Source organism: Phyllobates terribilis, unplaced genomic scaffold (genome assembly GCF_046119375.1).
Source record: "Phyllobates terribilis strain yellow unplaced genomic scaffold, ASM4611937v1 Scaffold_1__5_contigs__length_1240528914, whole genome shotgun sequence".
Classification (NCBI taxonomy): Eukaryota; Metazoa; Chordata; class Amphibia; order Anura; family Dendrobatidae; genus Phyllobates; species Phyllobates terribilis.
The window spans coordinates 263,237,069-263,257,853 of NW_027362761.1; the positions used below are offsets into that span (position 1 = coordinate 263,237,069).

Below are 20,785 nucleotides of genomic sequence, written 5' to 3' on the forward strand. Positions count from 1 at the left end.
GGCTCTCGTGCATTGCACACATTCTGCATAGACACCACTCATATATTAAAAAATACAAACTAGACACTATTGGATCCTAGAAACTCCATGCTCTCTTTGGACTCACATGCCTCACATACTGATACATGTCACTCGCACAAAATGGATGTGTTCCTGCTGTTCACATGTTGGGCACATACCACTCGCACAGTGCTAGAATACTGACACCTGCTGACACAAAGTGCATAGCACTCATCCATTAAACGCATTGCTTTATTCTACACACTTAGCAAACACTGGTTGGACTGCAATACAAACCTGTTTTACTTTGGATACTGCTGACCTTTGAAAAACTGGACAGCAATCCTGATGCAAGACCTTTGCCAAGCCATGCCAACTTATTCCATTATATCACACCCCCAATAGTTGGCAAACCTCCAAGATCTAGAGCTGTGTTCTTCAACTCCAGTCCTCAAAAGCTACCAACAGATCATGTTTTCAGGATTTCTTTAGTATTGCCCTGGTGATAATGCCACCACCTGTGCAAGATTAAGGACTGGAGTTGGGGAGCACTGATCTAAAGCCTTGTCCCCACTGGTGTTGGCCGCGCCTGCTCTCTGGTTTGGATCAGCCCCCAAGCTTTAAAGGGCTTGTCCACTACTAGGACAACCCCTTCTTAAACTGGCATCACTGTCCTCGCCTTCGTACGAGCTGAACATGAAGCTGAAGTCCGGGCTGCAGCTGATCTCTCACTTCCTCTTCATGTTCAATTCGACAGGAGGCGACGACAGTGACGCCAGCGCTGATTGGGCACCAGGCACCACATGTCATTCCACTGCACCAGAGCCCCGGGACCGCGAGTGCCGACACCGCTGGAATGGAGCCGGCACAAGAGGTGAGTATAGTTTTTTTTTATTTTATCTGGGCCAAACATTTAGTTTAAGAAGGGGTTGTCCTAGTAGTAGACAACCCTTTTAAGGCTCTTATGCAGCAGAGCGCACTGTGTGTCCAGTATGCAGCTTTGTTGCTAGACGTTCTTAAAACATTCAAGTAAAATTGACTAATCTGGTTATTCAAAGGATCAGGATAGATTTCATTGTTTTTATCTGTGGCTTGGACTTTGGTATTATGTAGAGATGGTTACATGCAGTAGTTCAGAAACCATACCGGATCCATAATCTATTTGTGATATTAGAAGATTTACAGAAATATTCAATCAAGCGAATTTCCAAATAAAACAGATACCACATCATACTTTGTAGAATAATTTTATTAATATATATCTATATATTGCACAAATCGGTAAGCAAGATAATCGAGACTACAACAGTGCATTGGTAATCACATTTAAGCCATACATCTTACACCACAAACCATTTCATCTGCTACTTCATGTCCTGCTTTTCCTTCTTCGTTGAAGCAACCTGCATAGAATTAGTGCCTACCCTGAAAATTTAGGGGCAATTAACCCCAATCTCAGATATCACAGTCTCCAGTTTGGAGCGGCAATAGTTGTCTCTGTGATTGACTGTAAAGGTGGCAGGTGATTTTCTTAGCCTGAGGCTGCATTCACATGTACATGTGCATTTTCTGTGTGTTGCCCCTTTTTTTTTTAATTCAACAACACATGGACCTATTGAGTAAAATGCCTCTATTCATACATCAGTTAAAGGGAATCTGAGCTCACCATGATGTAGGGGCTGAGACCCTTATTCCAGTGATATGTCACTTGCTGGTCATTTTGATAAAATCACTGTTTTCTCTGCTGAAGCTCTAGCAGTGCTCTGATTACTGAGCCCACAAAACTGATTTGCAGCCTTCTGTATTTACTATGCTTAGGCAGAAAGCTGCTAATCATTGTTGGGGGGTGCGGTTACGCAAAGCAGTTGAGTAGGAGCACAAGACACCTAGTCTTATAGTGATAATCTACTGCTGATAAAACACTAATTTTATTGAAGCAGCACCCTACAGCCTAGTAAATGACACATCACTGGAATCAGGTTCTCAGCCCCTACACCATGCTGCTCTCAGATTACATAGCAAAACATGCTGACAGATTCCCTTTAAAATGACAGATCCTAGAATGAGATCCTTGAAACTCAGAGCATGTCCTATGCTCATCCAATTTTGAGGCTCAGAATAGGAAATACTCAATGGATATGAGCTGCGTTACGAGAAAAAAAATCTGACCGCACATTTACACTTCGCTCAGATGTGTGAATGCAGCTTTACTAACAAAATAGCTCTGTAGGGTCAATTTTTCTACTTAAGCAGCTCTCACTCCATCAAACAACTGCCAATATCTTAGCTTCCCGGCCCCTCTTGATATGAGAGTAAGATATTGCGGGTAACAAGGTAGGCCTAGTTTAAAACAAGTTGCAACGAAGAAGGATGGGTGACTGAAATGGTCACATTGAAAGTTCTGCTGTAGTACTGTACCAATAGCTGACAAGAACAAAGAGTGCAAGTGTGTTAAAGTGTCTTCTACATGACTGCTCTCATATGGCTGTGGAAATACACTTGTGTCACTTCCCTGAAGATTTATATCACTACATTCATTATTTTACTAAGAAGGCATCTTGAACTGGAAGAGTTTTCTGGCTCAGGTCTCTACAGGCAAGTGCGGTACTTCAGTGAACTGATAGTAGGGGATGTAAGTGCGGTACTTCTGTGAACTGATAGTAGGGGATGTAAGTGCGGTACTTCTGTGAACTGATAGTAGGGGATGTGGACGCTGCGCACTTATACATGGCTTCTAAACTTGTACTAACTATCAGATTAGCATCACTATCATATTCTAGAGTAGATATTATTGCATGTGTCCCCTGATGCACTCAATTCAACCTTCCTGATCGTGTATTATATATAAGGGTCTTGTTTATAATATACTAATATCCCCCCAACTCTTTGGTGCGTTTATAAGAGCAATAGTCTGGAAACCACAATTGTTTACTGGTCTAATAAATGAAATCAAGTAGGGATTATTGTCAGTAAGAAGACTAGGTGAGATTGTTAGAAAGAATCCTACATGGCCATATAACAGGAACTCCAAATGTGGTGAAATCTGTAAATATACCCTTACTATATCTTCATTAATTTACCCATAATCCATTGTGTAAATTACCATCTACTGTATGTGCCTAATAAGATCAATTTCTTTTAAAGTGTATTCCTACTATATCTTACTTTCAAGACTCTCTAATATTTACTACAGTGGAAAAAAAAGAATGCATTTGTCATATTGCTAATCACCCCTTTAAGTGACCCTTGGGTTATACCTCTCAAGTGTATTCTACATGTTCAGTAGTATATAGTGTTACTGATTCTCAAGAATAGAACTGGACAACTGGACTAGAGGAACCTGCAGAGCTGCTGTTGCTCCTGATCACCCTAGTAAGCGGCTGGCTATTTGTCCATGTTCTGCTCAGCAGTACAGTGGGGTTCACCATCAAAGCAGTGTCTCTGAGATTGACAGTTCCAGAGCGAGATTCTTGGATCTCTTTTGACCTCTTTGGTGGTTCCAACCATCTGTGCGCGCTGGTGTTTTATAAGCTAGTTTACTTTTCACTTTTCTTTGCTGCTTGAGAGGGCTCACTTGCCATCTGATCTGTACCAGAAGACTTCTCACTTTTCTCAGGCTTAGTTTTTGTACCTTGAGTAACCCCTCCAACAGACTGCTTTGTAGTGCTTGTATCTTTGACCTTTTTTGGTAATTTTGGACTATCTCCTTTTTCTTTCATTTCTTTAGTAGGTTGCTCTGTCTCTGGGGTTTTAACTTTTTTAGACACTTTGTCCGTTTTTACCTCACTTGTTTTTTTTACCTTCTCTTCTGCCTTAACAGGTCCATTTTCTTCTTTGACTTGCTGCTTTTCTGCTTCCTTGCTCAGCTTCTTCTCTTCTAATTTGGATGATTTTGTGTCATGTTCCTTAGCAGACTGTTTTTCCTCAGTTTTTTTCTCTTCCTTAGTTGGTTTCTTATCTTCTGTCTTTGGTGACTTTTTTCCATCTTCCTTAACTGCTTCCTTAGCTGATGTATGGTCATCTTCATTTGGTTGCTTCTTTTCCTTCATTGGCTGCTTATCTTCTGTTTTAACTGGTAGCTTTTCCTCTATTTTAGATGTTTTGTTATCCTCTGTCACAGGTTGCTTTTCTTCTGCCTTAGTTATTTTCTTTTCTGTTTTAACAGACTTCTTTTCCTTTTCCTTCATTGATTGCTTCACTTCACTACTTGGCTTAATTTCTTCTCCCTTTACTGGTTGTTTCTCCTCTTTCTTAGTCGTTTTTTTGTCCTCTGCTTTGGGTATTTTCTTTTCTTCTTCCTTTACCTCCTGTTTTTCCTCTTTATTAGCTGGTTTCTTCTCTTCTTCTTTGGATGGCTTCTTTTCTACCTGTTCTTCTTCTTCTTCTTTAGTTCGTTTAGCTTTCACTTTTATATCTTGCTGCTTTACTTCTGCCTTAGCTGGCTTCTTTTCCTCATCCTTTGCTGCCTGCTTTTCCTTAACCTGAGCTGGTTTCTTCTCCTCCACCTTAGATGGTTTTTGTTCCTCCTCTTTCACTGGCTGCTTTTCAACTATTTTTTTTTCTTTCACAGGTTCTTTTTCCTCTTTCGCCTCCTCTTTAACTGGCTCCTTTTCCTCTTTTCTTTTTGGCTTTTCCTCAACCATAGGCGGTTTCTTCTCCTCCAATTTAGTTGGTTTCTTTTCCTCTTCTTTTATTTTTGGCTTTTCCTCAACCACAGGCGGTTTCTTCTCCTCTACTTTAGTTGGTTTCTTTTCCTCTTCTTTTACTTTTGACTTTTCCTCAACATTAGGCAGTTTCTTTTCTTCTACTTCAGTTGGTTTCTTTTCCTCTTCTTTTACTTTTGACTTTTCCTCAACCTTAGGCGATTTCTTTTCTTCCACTTCAATTGGTTTCTTTTCCTCTTCTTTTACTTTTGACTTTTCCTCAACCTTAGGAGGCTTCTTTTCTTCCACTTTAGTTGGTTTCTTTTCCTCCTCTTTTACTTTTGTTTTTACTTCAACCGCAGGTGTGTTTTTTTCTTCTTCCTTTACTTTTGGCTTTTCCGCTTCTTTTACTTTTGGCTTTTCTTCAACCATAGGTGGTTTCTTCTCCTTCACTTGAGTTGGTTTCTTTTCCTCTTCTTTTATTTTTTGCTTATCCTCTACCTTAGTTGGTTTCTTTTCCTCTTCTTTTTCTTTTGGCTTTTCCTCAGCTTTATGCTGTATTTTCTCTTCCACTTTAGTTGGTTTCTTTTCCTCTTCCTTTACTTTTGGCTTTTCCTCAACCTTAGGTGGTTTCTTCTCTTCTGTAGGTGGCACTTTCACTTCTTCCTTCACAGGGTCCTTTTTTTTCTCATCATCTTTAGTTTGCTTTTTTTCTACTTCCTTGTCTTGCTGCTTTTCCTCTGCTTTGGGTGGTTTCTTTTCCTTTGCTGGCTTTTCATCTTCCTTTATACTTTTAATTTTGTCTTGTCCTTTATCAGGCTTTTCTTTGTTTTCCTTAGCTTGATCTTCATTGCTAGGTTTTTGTACTGCTTTAGCATCTTCTTTACTAGCTGGCTTTTTATTTTCTTCTTTAGAAATATCACTCTCTTGAGTTTTGGTGTCAGTTTTTTTCTCTTCTGTTTTAATATACTCTCCCTTATTTGTTGACTTTGCATGTTCTCCTTCCTTATCCTCTTCCTTCCCTTCATTCTTGATGACAATTTGCTTATCTTCTTTCTTTCCAGAATCTTGCTTTGTTTTACCTTCTTTTTTATTGGTGTCCGTTTTTTCTTCTTGGCTAACTACCTTTAGTTCCTCTTTCTTGCCTGTCTTTTGTTCATTTTTAGGAGTTTCATTTTTCGGTTCGGTTTTTACATTTTTCTTAGATGGTTTTTCATCTCCTTCAGTTTGTTCATCTATTTCTTTTTTTGCTGCTCCAGCTTTCTCTTTAGCATCCTCTTCTTGATTTTTGATTGGTTTGCTTTTGTCTTGTTTCTTTTTTAGCTCTTCATCGTCAACCTTTTCTGACTTTCCTTGTTCTCTGTCTGCAGATGTATCCTCTTGTTTCTTGGTGACATCTTTATCTTTTACCTTTATTTCACCCCCTTTGTCTGATATATGATTTTCTTCTTCCTTTCCTGGCTTACTGTCTACTTCTTTTTCTTCCTCTTCAGTACTTTCTGTAACCTCATTTTCTGCATGTTCTTCTACGTCTTCTTCCTTGTCTTCTAATTCTTCCTCTTCTGTTACATCATTTTCTGCTTTTTCTTCTTCCAACTCTTCAGGTGTCTTCTCATCTTGGTCTTCTTCAGGCTCCTCTATTGGAGATGTGATCACTTCTTCTGTCACCTCTTCAGTCACATGAGTTTCTTCTGTCTGTTTCTCTACAATTACTGTTTCTTTGTCTGACTTTTCCACAATCTTGATTTTTTCTTCCTTTTTCACTTTAATATGCTTTGGTGTGCTTGGCATCCTTGGACTTCTTGCATCAAATGGAAAATAGTCAAAACTGGTTCCAATACGACATTCTTCTCCCTCAAGTAGCTTTCTAAGAACGAAAAAGTGGTAGAATGCATTTTTTTAATTATTCCAAGAAAATTTTTCTTAAAATTACATTTTATTTGTTTAAACATGTATAAATACTGTAGCAGCTACAAATACTTTACTTTATTCATTATTCTTTATTCTCGGATTTGTAGATCATTCAGTCAATAAAAGATGATTCATCAGTTATCATTTCTGTGGCTATATTTTGTTAACTATTCTAGAAAGACCCATTGAAGTTTCTTTACTTACTATACAGAATTATGCTTTATGCAAAGATATCTATAAATGCTAAGACATTCATAAATTTCAAAAGTCTTATGTATAAGGTCTTATAAACTTACACCTTATTTACAACATGCTAACTAAAGTCTTCATTTATTTACTATAGAGATTGAATATATGTTTCATTGCTTTTACAATGGCATGCACATAATACAGTTTAAGAAGATAATTGTTGAAATCTGATTCGGATAGTGATAACTTTTATCATGTGTGGTACTAACTAATTACCAATTAAAGCGTTAGAAATTCAAGAAAAGAGGGTTCTTTATTGCTATTGAGAAAAAAAAGAAATGGCAGAATTACGTTTTTTTCTGCCACCACAAAACTGCAATAAAATGTAGCAAGAGGAGAATCAAAGCATTGTATCTATCCCAAAATGGCATCTATAAAAAACGTCAGCTCAGTGCACAAAATATAAAACCTCAAACAGCCCCATCGACCAGAAATGTAAAATGTTACAAGTCTCGAAAAATGGCAACACAAGCACTTTTTTTTTTTTTTTTTTTTATACAAATTTCCAATTTTTTTTCACTACTTAAATAAAAAAAACTATGCATGATTGGTACTTGCACAATCGTACTGACCTGGAGAATCATTTTGCCAGGTCAAAAACAATTGTGGAATTGCACTTTTTTTTACAATTTCAATGCCATTGGAATTTTTTTCCCGCTTTCCAGTGCATCACATGATAAATTGAATGGTGTCATTCAAAAGTACAATTCATCCCGCAAAAAACAAGCCCCCATATGGCATGAGGATAGAAAAATAAAAAAGTTATATCTTTTGGAAGAAGGGGAGGAAAAAATGAAAACGATAAAACTGAAATTGGCCGTGGATGGAATGGGTTAAAGAAAACAGGTCTCTTTAAAGAGATCAGTACACTCTCCTAAATAAGAAAAGTAATACTTTAATACCCCATGAAAAAAATGTTTTGAGATTTTTTTTATTAGAACTTTGTGTTGTGTCGTTTCTCTGTTTTTCCTCCTAGAAATGTTTAAGCTTAGAACTTGGTGTTAACATTCCTCTCATTAAAGCGGTACTGATAATGTCAGATACAGTAGTCAAATTGTTTGTACATTTCCAGGAGCAATTACAGAGAAACTGTTTTCATAAATTCATTAGAATTTCACTTCTTTCCACATATGGATGATGATTGCTTGGAACAAGAAGCTTTGTTGGCATTTTCAGAATGTGCCCTGATATTTGTCCCCAAATTTCAGTTTGATAGTTGCTGGATAGACCATCTTTTATTTAAAGAGGTTGTCCACTACTTTGAAACTGATTATTAGTGGGCCCAGAGTGGCGCAAAATAAAAAATACCTTGCGCACCTCACCACTCTTCTATACTACACACCGTGTACCCCATTGCTGTTCTGACAGGGGGCATCAAGTTATGGCTGGAGCTAACCATCAGCTGCAGCAGTCACACTTCGTCAGGAGACCAGCAGGGGACACGGTGAGGTTAAAATGGAGAAATGGGTCTTTTTCTTTTCTTCTTTTTGCACTACTCTAGGCCCATCAGTAATAAGTAGTGAACAACCCCTTTATTTGTCCCATTTTACTTTTCCCAACCAAATGTTCTGCAGCCAACTTCTCGTTCCTCGTTCACTTATGCAGCTGGTCAAAAGGTCACCTTTAAGTGCAAAAGGAGTTGTCTTCTTAAGAATTTACAATACATGGAATGAATAAAATAATATTTTTAATAAATTCTTATAGACAATTCAAAAAAAGAGGAAAGGACGTACAAAAGATCAGTTGCACTTCCTAAATTTAAACAATGTAAATCTTTATTAAGTAACAAAAGCCTAGACAAGAAAAATAAAAACATTTATAAATGAGCACTGTAGGGATCGTACTCACTTGGGTGCGATGGGACTAAAACAGGAGGCATGTTCCTTTAAGTGTCCATAACGGTTTATTGGTTTCATAAACCGTGCAAAGCAAAAGTGCAAACAAACAGCCTTTAGTGAAGGCAAAAACAAAGAAAACAGTCCGTTTAGCACAAACTCTGGTTAGACAGCGCTGTGGTCACACAGGCTGGAAGGCATCCAGTAGCCGGCCGAGTCTGGAGACAACCACACACAGGAGGCCTTCTCCCTCCAAACACACAGACCATGTGCCAAACAACAGCCTCCAATTGTTAACCACACCCATAGGTGTGGTATGTGGGTTGCTGGACCCGCCCATTCTCTCCTAGCTACCCGTAACCCGGCTCCCAGGAGCACCAATTAGTCCTCTTCGTGCGTGCACTAGAGAAACACTCCGGGCTACATTACAGAGACCAGCCATTTTTGTGACACAACCTCCCATTGAATATGTGACCATTAGCCACCTTACAGCACATTGTGCCAGCACCTGTTTCCTAGACCAAAAATTGGCGCTGGGATATAACCCATACGACCAATGTGATAACCAATAGAGCCATGTAAATGTGGCGGATATCCAAGATAAGTATGAACGGACACTACCGCTAAAGTGATGTCAAGCAGTGTTTAGAAAAGAAGAAAGGTGCAATACAAATGTATAGACAGTAAATAATGCAGTATCAAAAGAATATATAAAAGAAACTAATCAGTAAATATGTGCAACAAAGTGCCATTGCATAGTCACCCAGGTAAACTGTCTCATAGGAAAAGCATCATATGGGAAAGAGGACCCAACATTCACCACAAGAGGTGGCTTCCTCAGGGTAAAGGTTGTCTAGGTTTTTGTGTTTGTTATTTCAATTAAATTTAAGAAGTGCAACCGATCTTTTGTAGTTGTGTGTTTTTCCTCCTTTTTATTATTGCATTTGTCTTACACACATTATGGTTTACACTCCACCAATACACAGGTGGTGCCCACTCCATTGTTAGTTTTTGGTAAATTCTTATATACAAACAGGATTTTTTAGAAAAAAAAGTCAGACTTCAGTGGGAATTTTGAAGACAAAACTGGGTTATAGCCTAAGTTGCATAGCCAAGACCACTCTTACCTATATGCAGCAATCTCAATATCCAGAGCCATCTTGACATTCAGCAAGTCTTGGTACTCTCGAATCTGAGCAGCCATTTCCCACTTCGTATTTCTTAATTCATTTTCCAATTGATGCAAAGTTTCCTGAATTGCAAGAAATCCTAGGTTACGTTAGTAAGAAGTTCCAGAGTGAATACTCACAGATGTCTTGCATAAGCTGGATGTAACTGTGACTTTATAAAGTCTGATATTTTGTTATGTCGATCAGGCCATGTATTGTTAAAACAGTAAGTTTAGCGAAATGACAATAATGCTGTGAGAGTCGGCAAAAGAGGAACCCTGATCTGCAATTAATAATTTTGTAGGCAAATTAAATTTCTTTTTTTTTTTTTTTATAGAGAGAGCCATACATGTGCCGTGATTTTAGGTATAGTTTGGTTGGTTAGTGGTAGACAAGTGTCTCAACCAAAGAGACGACTATGTGAAAAGATGTAAAATCTCATTATCATTTTTGTATAAAAAAAAATTATTTTGTAACTATCGCATCCCTATCTGGTCCTGCTTCACCTGCACGCTATGTCACCAGATGCTGCCGTATTCATTTTGCAGTTGGTGCTAGTGATGGAGGAGACATCGTGGCCAATATCTCTGGATGGCACAGGCATGGTCTAGCCAGAGATGGGACATGTGGTGCCACCCAGTCAGGCAGAATAGGCGGGTGTGTGTGTGCTGTCCAACAGCTCAGCAAAAGTAATTAGATCCCTTCTGTAGCCTGTGGGCAGAACTACAGTCTACTTGGATTACCAGTATACAGCTGGGAGTTGCCATTTATAAGTATATAGTTTGCCTGGTCTCTGTTACACTGCTACCTGACCCAGCTTCTTCGATACCTGCTGCTGACCCTTGACTGACTTACACCTCCGTTTGTCTGCCTGTGACTCCATCTACCTGGTTCTGACCTCCGCTTATACTCTTGACCTTGTCATGGACATGGCTAGGCGAATTTTCTTTGCAAGGTCGTGCCACTGGCCAGCAGCTACTCCATATACGCAACCCAGGGGTCTCTGTTGTAAAAAAAGATTCTTGTATTGGGGCTAAAGGAAGAAGGTCAGGGTACTTCTTAGACCTGCAAAGTGGAGTCTCTTGTACAAAACCTGTTTGTGGAAACCCTATTACGAGCTTCCAGTCTTCCACGAACAGTTCACCTTTATAGTAACATTTTAGAAATAATATCAAGTTACTAGGTAAAGGTAGAAGTCACAGTGTTGCAGTAGTATTTTAGCATTGTATAGTGATAATGTAGGTCTTTGTATAGTGTGTTTTGCTCATTAAAGTATTATTTCCAAAACCAAAGAATAGGGATAACTCGCAATTCTGTGAGGGTTAGGAAATGCCTCCTTGGAATGGAGTAGTGGCTCCTCACACTATTTGTTTTCTTTAGCATTGCCAGAGATAGAATAATGTATTAAGCTATATTCAGCAGTGCCATAGAAAATGAGTGGAACAGGAGTGAACATGCACTTCCACCGCTCTATTCCGATGGGATTTCAGAGCCCCATTCTTGGGAACAGTAGGGGTCCCAGCTACTGCAACAGATCTGCAAGTTATTATCTATCCTTCTTAGTAGGTGATAACTTTAAATGTGAATATTCCTTCAACATATTGAAAGTAATATTTGGTCATGGGTATTATTTTTCTGAACAAAGTCTGAGAAACTTCTAAACTCTGTTGTTTGTCCAGTCAGCTCCGTTGCTTCCTGCTGGCAGTGTAATTTGTGGGGGATGCTGGATTTCTGGAGTGGTCTCTAGAGGTCCTGCATTAGTTCCTGACTAGGTGTGGCAGTTGCAGGGTCTGATAGCAGCTTGCTGTCCTACCCCAGTCAGCTTCAGTACTGTGCATGGTTTCAAGGGCTTGGAATGCTCTACAAAAAAAGACAAAGGGGGTTCTGCTCTCTATCAATCAAAATACAATGGAAAACCCGTTCATCTTCCACTGTTCTGCCCCACGCCCTTCTCTAACAGACCTACTTGTCCTTCTGTATAACAGCCAGAAGTAGACATTATAGTACAAGTTGTCATGACACAACTCTCATGAAGATGCTGTATAGTTTGAGGCACCATATGCCCCTGGCTGGATCCTCTAACTATATTCATACATGACTGTCTGCATTTGTGCAGTCACACTCTGAGTCATGCTGCCCGTGATTTGGGCTCCATGAACCTTGTGACAGATTCCCTTTTAGTGGAGTGGAGACACCAGGGTCCTCAATATGGAGCGTCTCTTGGATGGCAGCAATAAGACTGCCCACCATGAAAATAATGCTTATTCGTTACAGTCTCCAGTGTACCCACAATTAGTTAAACTATAGTGGGGGTAATATGGCTGCCTGATTCTCACAGTAACTGCATAATAATGTCATTTACAGGATCTTGCATTAGCACAATACTCGCTCTATGAAAAGGGATAATGTATAATCTCTGGGAATGAGCCCATGCAGTTGAAAGGAAGTAAAAAAAACATTTACTCTCCCAAATGCTTTGTAGGCTGAAAATGAGATGGAGGCTTAATTAAAAAGAACTGCCAGACTGCATTGTTATGTGCCATGGGCTTTTAATAAGACGCTATGGAGCTGAGGCCTATGGGAGGGGAAGGGACAGAGTGCAGCTTGATAGGTTACTTGTGACCCGCAGCCTAAAATTGATAGTTAGGTCTTTTTTTTTAGAACTGGCAAAAGCGTGCAGCCTAGTAGGCCTCAAGAAGCTGGGACCTAAAGTTTGCAAAAGTGATAGGTGAACCTGGCCTGGAAAAAAGGAAGAAGCTGTCTGGAGGAAGAGGGCAGCTGTGGGAGGAGGAAGACACTGTGCTTGAAGGCCAAACAAAAAAGTAAGAAGAAAGGAGGCCAAACATAACAATGGAGGTATCAATGAGCCATGAAGATGAGGGCTAGACTGTCGGTAGGAGGGGTATAGCCTGTGTAGGGGATGCCAACATTTCTAATCACAGTTGCCCATATGGTCTTCTCTTTCCCCTAAGCCAGGGTTCCCCAACTCCAGTCCTCAAGGCCCACCAACAGGTCATGTTTTCAGGATTACCTTAGTATTGCTCAGGTGATAATTCCATTACTTGCACAGCCAATAATTCCATCACCTGTGTAATACTAAGGAAATCCTGAAAACATGATCTGTTGATGGGCCTTGAGGACTGGAGTTGGGGAACCCCTTCCCTAATCGGACAAGCAAGAAATTTATACATACAGTTTATGGGGGCATAATTTGTACAGATACATATGATATGATATATGATAGAAGTCCTGACTTTTTGGTTTGATCATACATGGGAGGATGAGACTCAACTTGTATGTTTGCATGAAGACCCATGAACCCTTATCATTCATCTCTGTGTAAAGTCTGCTTGTCACTGATTCTTATTACTTTACAAGTGTAATTCTTACCCAACTCTACACAAAATGGAAAATCACAACTCCCAGGATGTACACAAATTGTTTCACTTGTTTCATAAATCTGTTGTATAAAGCAAAGCACTCTAATGTTAATAGAGGCAAAGTTTTATAAATTGAGACATGAAATTACAAAAAGAGTCAGAGAGAACCCAGTGCTCAGCATGGTGTGCAGGGTCGGCATATACATAGGAGGTGCACCAACAGAGAGCAATACCAAGTGCTGAGCACTGAGAAAGAAACACAGGAGTGATGACTACACTGCAGAGGAGGGTTACAACAGCCGTCACAAGTGATGGATGACTGGTTATTACAGTTAAGTACTTAGTGGTGCTTCAATATAACATGAATTTATCACAAATCCTGTAAACAGTATTTCAGATTGCAGATCAGCAAATGTCTATTTTTTTAGTAGCACATGGCTAAAATTCAGGCAGATATACAAGGCATAGTAGAAAGATGGATTACACCAAACTGTGCTCTAAGACAAAGCATATTATTTTCTATTGTTGCCAAAAAAAAAACAGTAGACCATCCTCTTAAGCCTGTCGTTAAAAGGATCTAGGTTTTTACTTTTTTTTGTAAGTAATGATTACTTTATATGCCAAAATCTATAGTATCCAATCAGGAGCCGAAAATCAAAGGTCCACACTGGACCCTCAGCTGCCATTAAACAAATTGTTGGGTTGCCGCGATCGCTAATGAGAGTGAGTGACCCCTCTCATAGTCTAACCAATTAGATGCCTTGCTGCTCACCATAGCATATTAGGAATTAAACTGCAGCAATCAGAGCTGGCTCCCAAAGCAGTTACCAGCAGCATCTTTCCGAGTACTGCCGTACCTATACGGCGGATGTTGGTAGAAGTGAGCAGATGGCAGGCAGGGGATGGGACCGTTCACCACTGGGGCCCTCTGCTCATAGTGGTCACGTGGCCAGCCATCATTGGCAGTATGTCACAGCATCCAATTGTTAAGTCTAAATTCCTATCTTGGAATATAAAATTATTTTCTGCTCACCGCAGAGCTGTTCTATATGGTAAAATGCAGCCCTGGATCATGACGTGATTCCACTGTAAGAAGAAAGCCTTTATTTTAAATTTAAGTTGTCTCACCAAGTCAATTCCTTTTATTAATAGCCCAATTATCAGCCCAGTCGACTAGCTGTTACCTCTGAGTAAATCGGACACTGGCGTAAATCTTCCTGTATGTGGTGTTGCCAAATCTGCCCCGCAGGGTGGTTTTATTTGGCCCGTGACACTAGAATCACCACCCCTATGTGGGGCCATTATTCTGTATGGAGGAAAATGTGGGGGCCATTATTCTGTATGGAGGACTATGCGGGGCCCATTATTCTGTATGGAGGACTATGCGGGGCCCATTATTCTGTATGGAGGACTATGTGGGGCCATTATTCTGTATGGAGGACTATGTGGGGCCCATTATTCTGTATGGAGGACTATGTGGGGGCCATTATTCTGTATGGAGGACTATGTGGGGCCATTATTCTGTATGGAGGAAAATGTGGGGGCCATTATTCTGTATGGAGGACTATGTGGGGCCCATTAATCCATATGGAGGACTTTGTGGGGCCCATTATACTGTATACTGGTTGGCCCGCAACTTTGATCAAGTTTTTCTTTTTCTCTCTCTGTGTGTTTGAGATCCCTGATATAGGGTGTCAACCTTGGCAGGTAGGTAAGGACTAATGTTTCATCACAGAGTTTACTAGGACATTACAGATATACATTTAGACTTTCACTTTTGTGATATCTTTCTTAATGATTTGTTTTATACCATTACTATTATTAAGGCATTTGGTGTTATATTGGCAAAATAGTTTTTGGTCTTAGTTGTCTGACAATTATTTACCTTTAAGTACATAATTAATACATGATTGTATGTTCATTTGTGGCCTACGTTGTCCTGTCCTGCTACTATTGCTGAATATATCTAATAATTGGCTCTGCTGACTAATGCAGCGTATTTTAATGCTAGGGTGGCTAGTCGGTCATTGGGCCCTACGGACAGTCTCCTAAGATATAGGATAACAGTTTTAGACTTACATTAACTTTTTGGGTTTAAAAAGTTAATATTTAAAGGGGGTGGTCCGAAGACAAAGTCATTTTGCTCCTAACTCCCTATCTATTTGATGCTATAATCTAAGCTATTTTCTAAATACTGGCTTTAAAAATTCCCTACCGCTCCATAAATACATTGTCTAACAGCTAGTGTATTTTTTTCTCTATTTCCAGTGTGATGACAATTCATTTGAGTACCAGCAGTGCATGCTGGGATACACAAACAAAGTGCCATCAGAGCAGGGGGCAGAGGCTGTGGTCACTGTCACAACCTCGGCCTCCTCTCTGAAAAAAAGCATTATCAATGACGCTCGTTTCAGGGGCAGTGCTGTCTGCTGTGTCCCCCGTGCGCTGTCTCCCCTGTGTGCGCTCTGTTGTCTGCTTAGATGAATAGTAATAAGCTGGGAACAGAGCGGTGTCACTATACCTGGCGGTGCAGGAGACTAGCACCACCCGCGCAAGTGAGGTCACTGGTCTCTGCCAGGTATAGTAACACCGCTCTGTTCCTGGCTGAGACAGCGCACGGGGGACACAATAGGAATTGCACCGGCCCTGAAACGATCGTCACTGATGACACTTCATTTCATGGAGGGGGCAGGGGCAGTGACAGTGCTCTGATGACAATTTGTTAGGGAATTATTAAAGCAAGTATATTAGAAAACAGCTTAGATTATAACATTAAATAGATAGGGAGTTAGGAGCAAAGTGACTTTGCCTTCAGATCATCCCTTTAATAAAGATATTGGTTTTATTTGCTTCTAATTGGGTTTTCTAGTATGTAACTAACAGTCTATGTAAATCATTAGGAATGAATATTACTCCTGATGTTTCCACTTTCTAATTTTCTATTGGCTACGGGTTGAACTAGATGCACTTAGTCTTCCTTCAACCTTAAAAACTACGTATTGTGTCTCCTTGCTTTTGCATCTTATTTAAAAGTTTATATAATAAAGTTTTCAATTATATTTCATGTTTCTCCCATCTTCTTTACCTCTCCTAAAGGCAATACTTATTTCTAATTCCCTTTAAGGTCTCATTCAAACTTCCATATTTTCATGCACACGTTTTGTGTGTTTTATTCACGGGTAGAGCACAAACCCATTACAGTCAATGGTTCTTTTCAGGTGTCCATGTATTTTTTTTTTTGTTGAGGATCACGGGTCCGTAAAAAATCTCAGACATATCCATTTACGATCCAAGTCACGGATCAAAATCACTTATTCAAGTTTGTGGCTCCGTGCAAAAGAAAACAATGATGAAAATCAGATGCCTGAAGTTACATTGGTTAAGTAATAGGATCAAAAATTGAATCTAATGTGTGGAACACCTTATGCAAGTAAAAGGAAGGGATCTTGTCGTACGATTCACAGCAACTGCATGATATATGAAGCTGTGACACTTTTCATGCTCCACGGCACCTTAAATCAGCTGATTGATGGGGGTACTGGGAGTCGAACCCCTTGGATCAGATATTGCTGACCTATCCCAAGGACAGGTTTTCAATATTAAAGTACTGGAATTCCCCTTGAAGAAATCTCTCCTGATACATTTTATAACCCGCGGTGACGTTGATAATGTGCGGTTATCACTATATCCTACATATTTAGGGAAATATCTAGAACACGTACTCTTACCATACCTATTATTAGTCAGGATCTCGGAGCCCTAGTGATGACGACATGTTACCTGGTAAGATGCCAGCTCTGCATGGTGCCGATCCTCTAAATCCATACATTGTCTCTCCAAAGACTGCTGAGATCCTTTCAGAACTTCAAGCTGGGTGATTTTACTTTGAAGCTGATGTCGATAGCTGGTTATTTCATCGCTAGCTGAGCGAATAGCTTGGGTATTCACATGTGAAGCCTCATTTAGTTTCTCCAGCTGAACTGTTTATAAAAATGAAGAGAAAATCGATGTAAAAATATATAGTAATGTAAGATATCAGGACCTATAACTGGTACTGCTATAGTGTAATAACGGCTGCAGAAGGGACAAGCAGAAACAATGATGGATTGTCCATATTACGAAAATCGCATGTAATTTTTTATTGTCTTATTATCTTTTCTTCTAAAATAAATACTACGTTGATGTGTATCTAATGATATGACTAAAGTTGCAGAGAGAGTTAACACTTTCTGCATGGTTTCCTAAGAAATTATAGCTGATAGCTGTGGTCCCTAAGTGGGGGGACAGTTAGTGACCACGTATCGCCAAATGATCCTACTAACAAGTAGAGATTGTCAAAGGTAGAGAAGCTTTTTAAAGACGAGTGTAATATTTTTTCATCTACATTTTTTTTTAGCTATAAACCTTGGCTAATAAAGATCTTCAAAAAAATAAAATACACAGACAAAAACACCGGAAAAAACACCCACTAGGAATAAGGGCACCTTCCACCGGCTAAAATAGCAAAATTCTTAATATTATAATGTTATGTATTCCTTTAGGATAGAGTTCATGTTTAAAAATTAGCATCAATGCAGCAGAAGAAAGGACTGTGAACAGGGAAGACTGCAGAGACTAATATAGAAACCAAGCATGACTCAGGAATTTCAAGTGCTAGGATGTAACCCCTTCCTAGCCCGAAGGTAAAATCAAATCCATTACTTTACACTTATCTACTGGAAATAACCCTATGAACCACAGACTGAACAACACATTAGATGATTCAATATACATTACATAATCATATGCTGTGCAATAGGAAAAGAACATTTTTCCAGTCTCTATTAAATATGTAATATAAATCATAGCAATTCATGCAGTATAATACAATGAAGTGATAAAAAAAAATGTGTGTACGTGTTTTAGTATCAGTCCATGCAGCTAATTTTGAGACTAATGAATGTCAGATTGATGTAGATGTCTGGAACATGATGTATGCTTGCTCACCTTGGAACCAGTCTTGGGTCTGCATGTTATTTCTTCCTATATGGCCTTCCAACTGAGCCCTGATTTCCTTCAGAGCAGATGACAGGTCAACTCCAGGCATTTCTCCAAATTGTTGTGTTGACACTTGACTGCCTTGTATCTGCCTAAGCATCTCTTCCACATCTTCTTGGTGGCTTTTGCACAGGTGGCTTACTTCATCCTGCAAAGCTTGGACCTTCCTTCCAATCTGTTCACTTTCTAGGGTACAATCCTGTAGGTATTGCCTAAGTGCCCTCTCAGCAGACACAGCCTCTTCCTTCATTCTCTCCTCTTCTTGTGTCTTTAACCTCAATAACTCAATGTCCTCATTAAGTCGGTTTGCTTCCAACTGTTCTTGACCATTTTCAGAGTTTATTTTCAGGAGCTGGTTGCGAATGTCCTTTATCTCTCTTTGATACAACTGGCCAATAGCAGAGATGCCAGCCTGCTGCTTCCTTAGGGCTGCTGCCTCTTGTTGTAAACTCTGGTTCTGTTCTTCCAGTCTCCGCACCTTGTCTATGTAACCAGCAAACCTTTCATTCAGCCCTTGCAAGGCCTCCCGTTCATCCCTTGGCCCATTGGGGGGCTCAGGACTTTCACTGTAAGATGGGGCACTTCTACGACTCCGAGTCTGAGATTGAAAACTACTGCTGCCACTGTGGGTTAGGGAAACAGAACTAGATCTAAGGTAGCCATCTGCAGGTCTTCTGTAGGTAAGAGGGCCTACTGGGCGATCCATGCCGAAGCTGAGCATGATGAAGTAACAGAATCAGGCAGCTGGAAGGTACAGAGAGAAGAAGAAATGCAAAGAGTCAAAAATGTCACATGCAACGTAAATGGGAACAGACAAGCAGGCAATAGAATCACAAAGAGTGTTGACTCATGCACAGAATGGAAGAGTAGGTAGATGTATGGAGCTGTCCGCGGCCTAGAGTTCTGAAGCACACACTAGGAGAGAGATGCAGGGCACTGCGGCAGATAGAGGACAGCATCAGCTTTTATACTGCAGCAAAGTTCTCAACTCAGCAAAGCAGAGACACCACCCCTGCATCACACTCATCATCTTACCCGCTGACTCTGAGCGAGCACAGCATTACAGACTGCCACCACCGTACACCAACATATCCTTATATACAGCATTGTGCAGGTAGTGTGATGTCTACATATGTAGATTTGATATTGACTCAGGATAATTGAAATGTAAAATCATAAGAACGCAATATACAATAACACACATATAATGTACGATGACATCTAAGGGGCAACATTACATGACACCCCACATAATAATATATATAACAGTGTAATCCATGTAAAAAACAGTGTATGAAAACTGAAAATGCTCAGTGCAGTAAAAGATAGTCAGATACTGACCATTTATATTTTGTGTTCACATATTGATATTATGTCCTCCCCAGAGTATTGCAGTGAGGAGTTTATGTTTAGGTACGGTAATAAGGGATACAAATACTAACAGGATAGAAATATGGATCTTCTAAAATCTCTGCTTTAAGTATTATAAAGCATCAACAACCAGGATGAATGAGATAAAACATCATTTTTTAGTCATCCATTATCCAGTTTGTTTGCACCTTTTACAAATACACAAGTAAAATCAATTAATAGGATATGACAAAAGAAAAAAAATGGATGCAATTTCAGGTGTCTACTTCTACAAGTCAAACTGTAAGGTACCAATAAATGCGAATTAGAAACGGTGTATATTAGTGGTATAGAATATATACCCATACAACAGGGAGGATATATAGGATAATGGTGCATTTACACATGTAGATAATCGGCCTTCCTGGACATGCTGGAAATCACCCAACAAATGAGCAGTTTATCAAGTGATTGGATTGTTTATGCGGGCAAAAAAAAATCATTCTTATCAGCAGGCAGCTTTACTGTTGGCATGACAAAGGACTCATGGTAGCGTTCACCTTTTCTTCTTTGGTCAATCATTCTTCCAGATGTCTCAAAAAGTTCGAAGGGGGCTTCATCAGAAAAAACAACTTTACCAAAGTCCTCTGCAATACAATTGCTGAAATTTCTGCAAAGTTATATTCTGTGATGAAGCCCCTTTCAAGCTGTTTAGGACATCTGGAAGAATGATTGGAGAAGAAAAGATGAGCGCTACCATGAGTCTAAGTGCTAACTGTAAAGCCTCCTGAGACCATTCATGTGCAGGGCTGCTTTTCATCCAAGGGAGTAATTTTATCTAAGAACCCTGCCATGAATAAAGAGTGGTATCTAAGCATCTCCAAGAGCAACTTCTCCCAGCGATCCAGGAGCAATTTGGTGATGAATAATGCTTTTTACAGAATGATGGTGTGCCATGTCACAATGCAAAAGTGATAACTAAGTGGCTTGGTGAACAAAATATTGATATTTTTGGGTTCATGGCCAGGAAACGCCACAGGTCTCAATCCCATTGAGGACCTGGGGTCAATCCTCAAAAAGCAGGTGGCAAACAAAAACACATAGACTGTGATAAATTCCAAGCACCAATTGGACAAGAATGGCTTGTCATAAGTCAGGATTTGGCCCAGAAGTTGATATCCAGCTGCCAGGGTGAAGGACAGAAATCTTGA

At 39.7% G+C, this 20,785-nt stretch overlaps 1 protein-coding gene across 1 annotated transcript; it reads right to left on the minus strand.

Annotated features, from left to right (window-relative positions):
* Positions 1 to 2,788: 2,788 nt before the first annotated feature.
* On the minus strand, positions 2,789 to 19,185 carry NEFH (neurofilament heavy chain). The gene is made up of 4 exons (XM_073671720.1): positions 18,174 to 19,185; positions 16,968 to 17,167; positions 9,766 to 9,890; positions 2,789 to 6,510 (listed from the first exon to the last, which is right to left on the minus strand). Exons 1-4 carry the CDS (start codon positions 18,943 to 18,945, stop codon positions 3,537 to 3,539), a joined length of 4,071 nt encoding a protein of 1,356 aa, XP_073527821.1. The 5' UTR covers positions 18,946 to 19,185; the 3' UTR covers positions 2,789 to 3,536.
* Between the last annotated feature and the right edge of the window lie 1,600 nt (positions 19,186 to 20,785).

What these genes read in the sequence shown, in the direction of transcription:
- NEFH (XM_073671720.1), bottom strand. Translation starts at nt 18,945, where the DNA reads ATGCTCAGCTTCGGCATGGATCGCCCAGTAGGCCCTCTTACCTACAGA. An exon ending in GACCCAAGACTGGTTCCAAG is followed by an intron (nt 17,168 to 18,173) that starts GTGAGCAAGCAT and finishes TTTTATAAACAG; the next exon opens with TTCAGCTGGAGAAACTAAAT. An exon ending in CAGAGCTGGCATCTTACCAG is followed by an intron (nt 9,891 to 16,967) that starts GTAACATGTCGT and finishes CTTGCAATTCAG; the next exon opens with GAAACTTTGCATCAATTGGA.